We start from the raw sequence: 14,497 nt of genomic DNA on the forward strand, positions 1-14,497 counted from the left end.
AAAAGAAGATGGAAGGAATATAGAGTCACTGTACCAAAAACAAATGGTTAGTGTTCAACCATTTCAGGAGGTAGCATATGAATCAAGAACCAATGGCATTGAAAGAAGAAGTCCAAGTTGCACTGAAGGCACTGGTGAAAAACAAAAAATAAAAGTAAAAAACAAGACTCCAGGAATTGATGGAATACCAACTGAGATGTTTCAACAAACAGATGCAGCACTGGAGGTGCTCACTCATCTATGCCAAGAAATTTGGAAGATAGCTACCTAGCCAACTGACTGGAAGAGATCCAACAGAAGGCAGAAATTATAAAACAATATCATTAAAATCACAAACTAGTAAAATTTTGCTGACAATAATTCAAAAATGGTTGCAGCAGTACATTGACAGAGAACTACCAGAAATTCATGCTGGATTCTGAAGAGGATGTGGAACAAGGAATATCACTGCTGATGTCAGATGGATCTTAGCTAAAAGTAGAGAACACCAGAATGATGCTTACCTGTGTTTTATTGACTATGCAAAGGCAATCGACTCTGTGGATCATAACAAGTTATGGATAACACTGCAAAGAATGGGAATTCCAGAACACTTAGTTGTGCTCTTGTGGAGCCTGTACATAGTACAAGAAACAATCAATCGAACAGAACAAGAGGAAAGGTGTGTGTGAATATTTCTTGGTAGTTTTTTTTTTTTTCCTATAGGCCTCTAAGGATATGTGGTTAGTTTTAAAAGTCATACAAATAATTGTATTCATATATATTTTAGTTATTAGATCCTCAGCAGTGACATCATTCCAGAGATTTTTCCCCCAGCCTATAGGTTGTCTCTTTACTCTTTTGATGAACATAAGTATTTAATTTTTATGAGGTATTACTGAGCATCTTGATAAAAAATTCCATAGCAGAATCCTCATCAAACGGGGGTAAATGCAGAACAGAATTTCAAGTTCTCATGGAATCCAGATTTTCTCAAGCCATGGAGGCTGGATGAACCCCTGAAACCACTGCTTTAAAATAATCTTTAATCCTTAAACTAAAAATAATCCCCTGAAGCCCTCTTAAAACCAAATAGTTTAGCTTAACTAGTAAAGAATGTCAGCTTTGGGCATTATGCTCTTTTAAGATCTATGTATATGGGATCAGAGTGACAACAGCAACTCGAAAGATTAGATAGAAACTATAGAGGGCAGTGACTTTATGTTAATAGGAGATGAACAACTGAGAAAAGGAGGGTGAGAATGCTGGTACAACTCAAAGAATGTAATCAATGCCACCAAAATGCACATGTAGAAACTTTAATCGGTGTATGTTTTTGCTGTGCATATTTTCAACAACAAAAAATTTTTAAAAGACAAGGTTAATAAGACACTATTTCCCAAACTTATTTAACTAATCCTCTATTATACGTTCAAATTGTTTACAATGTTTGCTATTATAAAACAAATTGAGATAAAAATTTCCATACATATATTTTTTATGTACTTATAAGGATTTCCTTAGAATTAATTCCAACTTCAAAGGATATGTACATGTTAAACTTTTCAAATATATTGCTTAACTGTCCCATAGAAATGTCTACTAATTTATATTCCTACCAGCAGTATATAAAAGTGCCTGCTGCTAGATAACCTAACTTTATTGAAATCCTAGGCAGTAAAGGGTAGTAAAGAGCACTGAAATCTTAGAGTCAAAGACCCTGGGTTTAAATCCTGGTTTCATTTATTTGCTAGGTAATCTTACTTTCTCGCGCCTCAGTTTGTTCTTCTGTAAAGTAATAGCAACAATAGGACATACTTACAGAATTGTTGGGAGGATTAGTTAGGTAATGTACTTAGAACAGTGCTGGTACATAGTGATTTTTGTTGTTATCCACTATGTTTGATGGGGAAAAATGGTGTCTTATTTTTATTTAAATTTATCTTGCTTTCCAGTGAGTTTGAATTTTTTTTTCCACATTCACTGAACATTTGTATTTCTGCTCTCTTTTGAACAATTCACCCATATTCTTTGCTCATTTTCTACTGGGATAATTTTTTTTTTTAATTTGTAAAAGCTCCTTATGCAATAAAATTAGACCTTATCTGTCAAAAATACAGTATTTTTCCCACATATGTCACCTGCCTTTCAATTTTATTTAAATATAAAGGTTTATTTCGATGTGAACACCACCACCCAAAAAAGAACATAATTAAGAAACATTAAACCCAATGCAATGCCTGGTGTTTGATCAGATGTTGGTTCAACAAGCCCCCTGACGTGCATTTGGACTGGGCATTATATGATGCTCAGAGTTATTTTGTTAGGTGTTGGGTAAGTTGCCTAGTGCTACCAGGCAAAAATAGCACAAATAGGTAACTTTAGTGAACAGAAATTTATTTCTATAAATCCAAATTCAGGGTGTGGCTCCCAGGGGAGGTCCTTTCTTGTCTATTTCAGCTTCTAATGGCTTCCAGCAATCCGTAGTGTTCCGGGTCTGTAAATGCATCTGTCCGTCTTCTTCATCCCCCCGTATCTGTGCCTATTCTGCTCTTTTTATCTCAGAAGTGATTAAGTTTAGGTCCTAACCTACTTCAGTATAACTTTATTAACATAACAAAAGAAAAACTCTATTTCCAAATAGGAAGCCACCACCAGTACAGGGGTTAGGATTTCAACGCGTATTTTGGTGGGGGCACAACTGAATCCATAATAGATCTGCTCATGGAATCATAGTTGTGTAGAAAAATGTTCTTTTCAGAGCTGATTACTGAGGTATTTATAGATGAAGTGCCACAATGTCTGTAGTTTATAACATTTCATAGGAAAAAACAGATAAAGCAAATAAGGCAAAATAATAAAACTTTTTTTAAACGTAGCGGATGGACACGTGGGTATTCAGTCTTTTTTTTTTTCCCTATGTTGGAAAAACTTATTTATTGCCTCTCCCCCATTCTGTTTACTTTTTTTGGTCAAAAAAAAAAAAAAAACCCTCAAAATTAGTTAGAAATATTTTCGGCTACATGTAATGGAAAAACCCAACAACAATGTCTTGAATGAATAAGGTTCTATTTTCTCACATAGCAAGAAGTCCAAAGGGAAGCATGTGTCAGTGCCAACGTCTATGAGATTCTCTTGGCTTTTCTTTCATCGTCATAAAATAGTAGCAAGCCACAGCCATCGTTGTCCACATTAAAATCAGGTAGGTGGTAGGAGGAGGTAGCACTAACAGACTTCCACTTGTCCCATTGGAAAGGAATTTGGCCACCTCTGGCTAAATGCAGGACTTGAGAAATGGAAATTTTAGCGTTTCCAGCCTCTATAGTACAGGCAGGAGAGTTGGGAACAGGTGTTTGGTGTTGTCAGCCACAACCTTTGCTGGACGTTCTTATTCTGTCCTCCTGTCTCAGCTTCTGTCATGTTTTACATCTTTTTTACTTCTTTGCTGAATTCTGGGCAATTTATTAAGATCTAGAATGGGTTTTATATTTCAGTTCAGCAATGCTCTCATTAGTTTTGTCTGATCTACTTTAAAGTTTATTTCTGATCATTTAATTTTAGTGACTTTTTTTCCATTTCTAAAAGTCCTATTTGCATACAGTGTTTTTTAAGTTTTCTGTACCTTCCTTTGGAAACCCTGGTGGCATAGCAGTTAAAGTGCTACAGCTGCTAACCAAATGGCTGGCAGTTCAAATCTGCCAGGTGCTCTTCGGAAACCTTATGGGGCAGTTCTAACCTGTCCTATAGGGTTGCTGAGTTGGAATCGACTCGACAGCAATGGGTTTATACCTTCCTTTGGAGCCCTAATGGCACAGTGGTTAGGTGCTATGGCTGTTAACCAAAAAGTCAGCAGTTCGAATCCATCAGCCACTCCTTGGAAACCCTATGAGGCAGTTCTACTCTGTCCTTTAGGGTCACTATGACCCAGAACCGACTTGACAGCAAAGGGTTTACACCTTCCTTTATCTCCTTTCATCATTTTATGTTTATGCAGAAAAGGAAATGCCTTTTTCCATTCTGGTTTCTGTGATGGGGGATTCTTCTCCCCCAGCCCACTCCTGGCCCTTCTCTGCTTCTGGGAGGTAATTTATTTAATTCCTAAATTTGAGAAGAAAGGCTGGATGCTTGGCTCAGTTCTGCCCTTTGTCCTCTTGGGAACAAACTTCTCACAGGCTGGGGTGTTCTGTGCAACTCTTTAGAACAAGCTCTGTCCTTCACACACCCCAGCAATACCTGTGACTGGGCGGGTACCAGCAAAAACCAGTTGCCGTCAACCCCTAATTATGGCTACCCCGTGTATATCAGAGTAGAACTATCCTTCATAGGGTTATTAATGGCCGATTTTTCAGAAGTAGATCACCAGGCCTTTCTTCTGAGGTGCCTCTGGGTGGACTCAAACCTCCAACCTTTTTGTTAGCAGCGAAGTGTGGTAACTGTTTGCACCACCCATGGACTCCCACGGGTGGGTAGTCTGCTCAATTCTGGGATTCAGCACTAGGAAGCACCATTGCAGCAGACACAATCCAAGTCCTCCAATTTGTCTGTATTCGATGTTTTGTTACAGATGGTATTGTAGCCTGTATCTGCCTCTTCTTTGAATTTTTTCATTTCAGAACATAGGTGTGGAAGATGAGTTCTAATTATATGGAGACTTCAAAGACCTCAATTCTTACTTTATACTACTCATCAGGTTTTTCTATTCTCTCACATTCTTGAGGAACTGGTGCACCACTTTTCTGTGTTGCTGACTCTTCCACTCTTTATGGGTTTCCTCATATGGTTTCATAATTTCTTGCGGTAAATTCATCTAAACAAAGCTTAGTTTTTCTGTGGGAGGCTGTGAGGCTTGGGAAACTGAAGTACCCCAAGTTCAGAATGATGCCGTGTATGTTTCTGCCAGGTGTCAGAGGGTAGTTCTTGCCTGGGACCAAATTTTATACTGATTTCACATCCCCGAGTCTCCTCCACAATGCAATTAACAAAAATTTGGACTCTAAATCTACATATGGCACAGGCTGGGGGCTTTGATTTCTTCACCCTCCAACTCAGAACCACCAAACTTTCTTGCTCTCTCCCTAGGCAGTTTATAAAATCCTATTTCATGGGGCTTCAGCCTTTCAGTTTCTGGTTTTACACAGGGGTCTTGGGGTTACCTCCTTACCTCAAGTAGGCCTCTGATTCTATTCCAGAATGAAGGTTAATGTCCAAGTCCCAAATATTAAGGTTGGGGATATGACAACTTGGTAATCAAAAAAAAAAAAAGAAAAAAAAAACCTGGTTGCCATTGAGTCTATTCTGACTCATATATTGCTGAAATTAATTTTTTAGTATTTTTCTGGGATGTTTGTGTATATATCCTTAAATTGAAAATTTGCTGCAACTTTCTGTTTGCTATCTTGTTAGGTTTTAGCATGAGTTAGGCTTATCCAGAAAATGAGCTTTAAGTAACTCCAAATACACTAATGTCCCGACACCACATCCTGCTATCACACGGATTAAGATATATTCACCGGCTCCAGTCCTTACCCAGGCCATTCTCAAATAGGAGTGAGCCAAAGCTCTAATCTCAGGCCTAGGGGGGCGGTAAATGGAACATCATATTTTACTATGCTAAATATTTTGGATCCCGCTTATGGGGTTATGCTCTATACTACTTTTCAGAGCAAGAGAATGATCTGGTATTTAAAAGTAAGAATCATCTTATTTAGTAAAGCCATCTGGGCCTAGAAATATTTTGGAGGTAATTATTTAACAATTTTTGCAATGACTATTGGTTATTTAGGTTTTCTATTTCTTCTTCAATCCTAACTTTTTTCCAAAAAAAGTTTCAGTGAGATTTCCGAACTTATCAAAATAATGTATTTTATGTAGTATATTTCCTTATAATCAATCTTCTCCAAAGTCATTTTATATCTTTCTTGGTCTTACCTAACCAAACCAAACCCATCGCCAGTGAGTCAATTCTAACTCATACCGATGCTATAACAGAGTACAACTGCCCCACAGGGTTTCCAAGAAGCAGCTGGTAGATTTGAACTGTCAACCTTTTGGTTAGCAGCCAAACTCTTATTAATCACTGTGCCACCAGTGCTCTTTGGTCTTACAGCTCCCTTTTTATGCTTTCTTGATAACATTGTAGATGGTAGACGGGAAAGGATTTCCGTTCTTACAAAGCAGGGAAGTTGGCACAGCCAAAAGCGATCAGGCTATCATGACACAAAATCAAGTTCTAATATTGGCTCCTACACTTAACATAAGCTAATAATCTAAGAATCAATTTCCCAGTTTTTTAAACGTGGTGAATACATATCTACTTTGCTAATTTTTGTTTTGCTGCAAATTAATAAAATCTGCAAATTGGGCATAAAATTTATTTGAAATTACAACTTGTGTCATGCAGCAGGCATGGAATCTCCCCTGCTGCCGTTCCACGAGCAAGGTAATATGCAGATGCTACTTTCTATTTGTAAAAGGAACAAGAAAGGTAGTATTCATAATTCAAATAACTGCAATACAGGGATTGGTTGTATTAAAAATGAAATCTAAATTCTTTTAACATGTTTTATAGAAGTCACTGCTTCAATTTATTCAAATTAATACTTCTCCCTTGCCTGTTTTAGGAAGTTTATAGTAGTAAGATTCCTGGCTAGCTTTGTTTTCACATAGGTGTCCAGATTCAAGGGACTCACATGACCAGAATTCACTTTATTTTCATTTCTGCACTATGTGCTCTTTATAAATAGACCCATCAGATTGTGCCCGACAAACAGCAACCAAGTTTCTCTTCATTAATAACAGCTGTAACTTTCAAGTCTTATATTTAATTATAAACTATTATCTCCCAGCCTCAACCCACGTCAACTGATAAACCAATACAATGAAAAACAAGCTTGAGAATTATCTCCAGATATTTAATGCAAGATGCAGTGTAGCTATATTCCATGAAATGTGATTATCTATTGTGGGGGTGGGGAGTTGTAACCCTAACAAATCAAATTAAACTACTGCAATACATCTAAAAGCTTTACGTAGATGTGATTTTGTTAATTGCTGTAACATAGACAATTTGAGAAATTTGAAAAGTTGTCTCTTGCGCTTTTTCTACTTTAGGTGCTTATATACACTTTAAATATAGATAAGACAGAAAAACTCTACTAGTTTAAGAGTTCTAAGTAATTATCCTCACTAAAGACCTTTTTTTTTTTTTCTCTCAATTTACATGGAAAGACCCAACCTTTGGTACAAAGATAACTTACTTTCATGGGAATACTTAGATGCTAACATTAGTATTCACTGCCAGCTGTGTGGTCTTTTGGTAAAGGGGTAGCAAGGGCCTCTTTGCTCTCAGTAAGTGCTCTGGGCTGATGAATAAACACACTAAACTTAACGCCCTGGTTGTTAGCAGCTCTGACAAAACCACTATTTGCAGTCATTGTGATGGCTTTTAGGGTGTCTCCTGTTCCAAAAATAGTTAACGAGCGGCTATTGATTTTTGAACTAGCCACTAGTCTCAAGGCACGCTCAGAAGGCTGGTCTGGTACCACACTGATTCGCTTAATTAGCATAGTGGCCCTCTCTCTCTCCCCAGGTCCCCCTAAGGTATCTAGAATAGACTGAAAATCCTTGACGGCAGATTCACAAGCAAACAACTCCTTGTCCTTCATAAATGTCTCCAGCTGAGGTAGAACCTGTTCTTTTCTCTCCTGCTCTGCTTGTTCTGTGAGCACTTTTTCTTTGAAGATAAAGTGGCAGCCTCCATAACTGAGGGCTGATACATATGTAATTAAAGTAGTAATATCCAGATTTACTCTTCTGCACACATCAACCTTAATCTCTGTTGGAAACGCAACACTTGCTAGTATATTTGCCCGGTCTACCCTGGTCACCTGCAAAAGTTCAGGGCCCTCATCATCCGATTCACTCTCACTCAGCTGGAGCTCTTCAGGGTGATCTAATAGAGAGTTAACTGCCACTATGTCTCCTCTCACAGCTATGCCCATTTCTTTCAGCTTCTCTGCCATGGGGCTGGAGACACTGTTGTAAAACGCAAAGATAATGTGAGGGTTGCTGTATTGCACTGGCTGCTGGTGACTGGCCTGGAGGAAGTCTTCAGCCTGCTCAATGATGCTTTTGTCACCATACTGGCCCCTGCCCAGCCAAATGTTATGCAGTGCTTCAGCCTTTCGGCCAATGGCTTTCACCCAAGTATGACCACCATTTGCAACTACATCCACCACAAGGGTCTGCTTTTCTCCCAAGGTATCTGTGTAACCAAAGACATGAAGAACACTAACAACTTCTTCCAGGTTTTCTGCTGATTCCACAATGGCTCTTAAGTGTGTTAGATTCGTGCTCTGTAAATGAGATTCTTTAATAGCTACTTTCCCAGCTTCTACTTTTTGTAAAAATTTTAATTCAGCCTTCAATTTGCTGCAGAGCTTTGCACCACCTTCTATGCCACCTTTTCTTGATCTAGAAAGGGATTCTGCTCTCTTGATCAGTTCCTTGGCTATGGCTATTCGTTCACAGAGCATGGAGTTTGCAGACATGGTGACAGCATTATTCCTTTCCTATGAAAAGAAAAGAAACAAGGCAAATTTGAACAGTTCCCAAAAATTACGGCAATCGATTCTTCACTAACGATTGAAAACGACAATCTAGTAACAAAGCTGTTCCACTATGGAGGCTGAGATTATGAACCTGGTGATAGCTAAGGAAATGGTGACAGATATACTTTTTAACTCTTTTTAAGGATCTGGCACATTTTAGACCTTTATTTCTTCAGCTTGAAGGCCATGGAGCCCACAGCGGGATAAAAGGCAGGGTTTCTCAGTCTGGTAGACAAGAAACCTCCTTATATCTAACTGCAGCTTTACTATCTGCTGTAAAGAAATTTTTATTACAGGGCCAGAAGGCCATAATCACATGCTTAAATAAAAATGTACAGACTGGCTGTTAAGCAAACTGCCCAAAGCAAGAGTGTTCCTCCTAAATCGACCACGGGTAGCCAGTCTAACCCTCTCCTATTTCACGAATCGGTCTCCTTCAACCCACTGCCTCACGACTTCCCTCGGTGCGCACACACCACGGAACCAAGGCTGTCTCGTATCTGCACTGGACGTCAACCCAGCGTATTTTTAAACGACTGAAGGAGACGACCAGCTTGACTCTCGGAGGACTCCGAATGCAAACATCAAAGAAAAACTAAACTCTCGGAACCCACCACGCGGCGGCCGGGCGGGCAGTGCGGGGCGGTGGGGACACACGTCGGCGGGGCCTTCCGGGTGGACACCGGCTCCTCCGGACCTGCCCGGTCCACCTCCACAGCTGGACGCTGCCAGGCAGGGCGAGGTCAAACAACCCCACAGTTGGCCCAGGTGTTAGAAGCAGGGCTGAGGGGGCGCCGCGGGCCCGACACCCGACTCCTTCCCCGCCAGGCCCGGCTTCTGAAGATGCGCCCTCGCTCCCTCGCCCCCTTCTCTCCTCCCTCTTCCTCCTTCTCCAGCTCCTCACCAGTGGCGCCCAGCACCGGGAACGCGAGCAGGCGAGCGCGTGCACGCGCAAGGCCGAGACCTGCCGGGAAACCTCAGCAAGCAGCCCTCACCTCACTTAGAGCGCCGAGGCTGTTCAGCGCGCGCCGGCCCCGCTGCCTCAGGCGCCTCCTGCGTCGCGTGGTTCCGGGCCGGCTAACGCCGAGCCCGCGATTCCCAGGCGGCAGCGCGGCCTCCGGCGCAGGGCTGACGCTGAGGCAACCATGTTTGTTGAGGGCACCTGGCTTCCACTCTGGTTAAGGGATGAGTCTGGAGGCGCGCACCACCTGGCTCCGGTATAGGGAGCAGAGGCGGAGTTCGCTAGGCTGGGCTTCAGACCCTAGGACCGCTGCCGTCCTGTACGGCCGCTCAGTGTCTCAGGGATCTCCAGCGGACAACTCTGCGCCTTAACCCCAGTCGCGGCTGGAGTTTGCCTGGGGCGGGAATCGGTGCATTTTGGTGAGAAAACACCCAAATTGTGCCCAACTCCCTAGTTCTAGTCAAATAAATTTAATTTTGCCTACAAGCTCATACCGCTACCGAGTGCCAGGTAGATTTTGTCTTAAAATCATCTTGGCTCATTTTAACAGAAGAGGAAACAGACTTTAGAGGCTTATCAAAGGCCATACAGCTGGTAAGTGCCGGAACTGGGATTTGCAACTCCAGGCCAAAGCGCTTTTCACTGCACCATACTGCGCTCCACAGAGAGTGTGCTATTATAGATATGTGCCAAAGAAGACAAAGGATCCGAGGTTTCTGAAGGCTGGGGAAGCTTATACATTAGCACAGCAGTGTCCAAAGTTGCCCAGAAAGGTCTTTGAGATAGCAAAGCTCATTTTACAAATTTTAAGTTTTAAAAAAAATTTTGAAGATAAAGCTGATCCTGTGTATGCCTGCTCCTTTCCAAAACCCTAAACACAGTAAGGGAATGGAAAAAGAGCCCACAAAGAGATGACTGCAAACAAGGTATGTCAACACATATTTGGAAAAGAGTTACAGTAACACATTCAATGCTATATACCACACATTATTCTAAGTGCTTTATTGTTTAAAGTTGCCCAGGAGTCCAACCCATGGCAACCCCTTGTGAGCAGAGGAAAGCTACTCCAATGGGTTTTAAAGCTGTGGCCTTTCAGAAGCAGGTACCTGTGGGTGAGTTCCAACCACCAGTCTTTCGGTTACTAGTTGAGGGCTTAACTGTTTGCACCGCCCAAGGACTCATGTTTATTGGAAATTCTAAACAATCTAAAAGGTTACAGATAAGTGAGTCAGGGAGGTTATTTGAACCCTTGCAACCTCTCTACAAATGCAGGAGTTGGCAGAGCTGAAACTGCCTGCAAAAGGGAGTATCAAGAGGCAGGCGATTAAAAAAGCAGAGGCTGAGAAGCTCTGGAACTGAAGATGATGGAGGGCAGAAGGGAAGAGATCTGTGAGGCACAGCTGAAAATGGGGATTGCCTGAAAGTCTGTATAAAGAACAAACATGTAGTTCCTCTTTTCCATGTGGTGCAGCGAGCCAACTGCACAACCTTCCCCTGGCAGACTAGTTTATGATGCTGGTGATAGGCAAGGGGGAGGGTTATCCCAGACACAGACACAACAAAGGTTGGGGGGAGAGGTGCCATTATGAAGCAAAGGTTTCCATATTGAATGGTGAAATGCCACTGGCCCCTTCTCTGCCCCTCCCAGAAGGCTGCAGTCCCTGGCACCTGCCCATCTCCCCCTCCATCACCTTCTTCCCAAAGGCCTATTCTCTAGAGAAATAAATCAAATGATACTGTAGAGAAATGGCTTGTAGATGCTGACATTCAGTGTCCCCCAGTAAGTAGATCTGAGCCCCACTCACACAGTACTCCCATTTTTGTTTAGAAGTTTAACAATGCAGAAAATGTTCTTTTGAAGTATTTTATAACTAGCATCCTCATATAAAAGAGATTTGGCCATGAAAAAAGGGATTTTTTTTAAAGCAAGAGGCAGTATGTAAATTATTTGAAATTAAAAATGATACCCTAAATTTAATGTTTCAATAGAAGAGTTGGAAAAGTAGAAAATATTTCTACTGGAAAACAGAATAAAAAGACAAAAAATAGAGCAAAAACATAAGGGTCCAGTATCCAATTAATAAGAGTTTCAGAAAGAAGAACAAAGAAAATTATAGAGGAAACTTTACCAAGAAGTAATACTAGAAAATTGACCAAAACAAAAACATCTGTGTCTACAGTGAAAGGTCCTACTGAGTGCTTGGCATATGGATATTAAGAAACTATAGAAGGGCACATCACTGTGAAATTTCAGAACAATAGGGATGAAAAGAAAAGATCCCAAGAGATTCAGGAGGAAAAAAAAGTTATAAAGAATTTGGCATCACATGTACAATGGCATAAGGCTTCTCATCAGCAACACTGGGATCTAGAAGTGGAGTAATGCTTTCAAACCCAGCCAATCAAGGGAGAAGGGAATAGAAACAGTTTCAGACACACCACTAGCTTGGACTGGAGGAGGAAGACAGAGGGTTCCCTGAGAGCAACTTCTCAGAAGGTGTCGGGAGGGTTGGGGAGAGAACTGGTAGATTGGTATTTGACCATGAGGAAAACAGTATGCAGAGCATTTTACAGTTCTGTTGGGGAATCTGGCGAGAATCAGTGATAGCCACAGAAAGCTAAGCAAACAAAAAAGGCAATTATCAAAGAAGTATCACCTCCAGGAAACATACAAAAAGTTATATGGCAAAGGAAATGTAATATAGTATACTTACAGGCACAGTGAGAAAAACTAAACATTGTGATCTAATTAAACTGAGAGGATGGTGAAAGGGAAGTAAAGGCGGCATGAGTTCTAAATCCTCATGGTGCAGAAGAGCAAGTTTATAGTGGCTAATCTTCATGATTATAGTGGCTAATCCTCTATGGCACTGTATGACTCGATGGCACTGTTTTTTTTTTTTTTTAATCTTCATGAATCCAGAACTAGCTGTATAAGCCTATTTTGAAATATGGAGGCAAGTACCTGATGATATACCTTAAAAAGTTAAGTGATGGCTTTCAGAGAATAGAACTTTCATGAGTGTTAAAGTTATCTAACTTTTAAAACATGCTCATGTTTAGGAACCAAACCAAACCTGTTGCCTTCAAGTTGATTCTGACTCGTAGCAACCCTATGGGACAGAGTAGAACTGCCCCACAGGGTTTCCAAGGCTGTAATCCTTACAGAAGCAGACTGCTACATCTTTCTCTTGTGGAGCAGCTGGTGGGCTCAAGCTGTCAACCCTTTCGGTTAGCAGCCAAGCACTTTAACCTCTGCGCCACTGGCTCTATCAGGTCCTTGAGGTGGAGGGTTGAGGAATAGAGGAGGTCTGTATTGAGGGACCCTGTGTGAGGCAACTTAATGGTTAATATTGGACTATTGAACTGCTTTTCGGGAAATTAGAATTCTAATCCAAGGGAGTTACTGACTCCTACATGTTCTCTGGCAATTCACTGAACATCAGTTTAGTCTTTACAGTGGGAGTCTCAGAGAGCCTGCACTGGCAAGACATCTGATAAAGAGGTGAGGTTAAGTACTGAAAGTTGAGTTTTGCTCTATGAAAATTGGACAATAGGTGAAAACTCCTTTGCTGTTCCCTTATTACATAACTGGAGCCCAGTATGTCCACACTCTATAAAGATCAAAATTATTTCTCTTCCTCATTTCCCCCTCTCCCCCTGCCCTCAAATATATGTACATTTTAAGCACTTTCCTGTTTCTTGGCTAATATTGCTTTACAAATATAAATTCATGGTTCAGTGAGGAACTGGGACATTGATAGAGCAAGTAGAGATAAAGTTTGCAAGGGTGAAAAGACGAACTGAGCCGAAAGTAGGAGTGGCTGAGAACATTAGGGGTATTATCTTAAGACGAAAAGCTAGAATACACAGGCCAGAAATGACTGGAGTTTTGGAACTTTTAGGGATGCAGTGGGTTGCTAGCCCAAATAACTGACTTTCACAAGAAATGAGAAAAGTTTAGGTAGATGGTTCAGATGTTACAACTGAAAATTTAAGGGCAATGAAGAATATACTGAGAACAAAGGGGAAGCTTCAATTGGAATTGGACTTCACATTTAATGAGGACACTGAATAGAATAGGGACTCAAATCTGCTTCAGCTAATTGTTCCTCCCTTTATTCTGAAGCATTGATTCTTTTAGCACCCAGTGGAAATTACACGTGCTTTCCTTTTATCTTAAAATATACCTGCATTTACTTTTTCCTTCTTTGATTTGTTGGATTTGTATATTTTTATATTCCTCCAGGTTTTAATATTGGACAGGTTGGCAGTTCGAATCCACCAGCCATTCCCTGGAAACCCTATGGGGCAATTCTACTCTGTCCTACAGGGTTGCTATGAGTCTGGATAGACTCGACGGCAATGGGTTTGAGTTTGGTTTAAGCAAATTCAATAGCAGCTAAAATTTAAGAATTCTTAACCATTAACCGTGCCAGGCTTCTCACTTGTATGATCTGATTTAGTCCTTAGAACAACCTTCCTCACCCAGCCAGTAAGTGGGAGAGTTGAGATTAGAACCCAGACTTACCTGATTCCAAAGACCATTCCTTTTTCCTGTGTTCTACTTGTAGTATGCTGCAGCCACAACATGCAAAGAATCCATAGGAGAGTATAAGATGAGGCTATCAAGACAAACCACTTGAAATAGGGGGCTCAAGTTGCCACCTCTCATAATAATGTTTTGCCACCCCTATCAAGACATGGGTGCTCCACTGATGGTAGGGAGCTCAACTGGGAAACCTCACAAAACTGCTCCAAGATAAGGCTCTTTTCCCCTAAATTTAGTAAAATCTTAAAAATCTTTTGAGCTACACTTAAATCATGGAATTACTTACTATCCCGTGTTGGTAAAAATGGTGTCATTCATGAATTTTCTCTATATTCTGAGTCAGACTAATGGTATGACTTTTGTTACTCTTAAAAAAAACTAAGAAACATACCCTCA

General features: G+C 40.9%; 1 protein-coding gene across 3 annotated transcripts; it reads right to left on the reverse strand.

Moving 5' to 3' along the window:
• Nucleotides 1-1,519: 1,519 nt before the first annotated feature.
• On the reverse strand, nt 1,520-9,689 carry C8H7orf25 (chromosome 8 C7orf25 homolog). Of its 3 annotated transcripts, none has more exons than XM_003406878.4 (2): nt 9,584-9,689; nt 1,520-8,549 (listed from the first exon to the last, which is right to left on the reverse strand). In XM_003406878.4, the coding sequence occupies exon 2, from the start codon at nt 8,526-8,528 to the stop codon at nt 7,263-7,265; it is 1,266 nt and encodes a 421-aa protein (XP_003406926.1). In that variant the 5' UTR covers nt 8,529-8,549; nt 9,584-9,689; the 3' UTR covers nt 1,520-7,262. The 3 variants fall into 3 exon arrangements, with proteins under 3 accessions (XP_003406926.1, XP_010585458.1, XP_023400006.1); XM_010587156.3 differs by having other exon boundaries at nt 9,493-9,605; XM_023544238.2 differs by lacking the exon at nt 9,584-9,689 and adding an exon at nt 9,203-9,457.
• Between the last annotated feature and the right edge of the window lie 4,808 nt (nt 9,690-14,497).

This window comes from Loxodonta africana, chromosome 8 (genome assembly GCF_030014295.1).
Source record: "Loxodonta africana isolate mLoxAfr1 chromosome 8, mLoxAfr1.hap2, whole genome shotgun sequence".
NCBI lineage: Eukaryota > Metazoa > Chordata > Mammalia > Proboscidea > Elephantidae > Loxodonta > Loxodonta africana.

Excerpts from the sequence above, each read along its gene's own strand:
- C8H7orf25 (XM_003406878.4), bottom strand. The coding sequence starts at position 8,528 with ATGTCTGCAAACTCCATGCTCTGTGAACGAATAGCCATAGCCAAGGAA.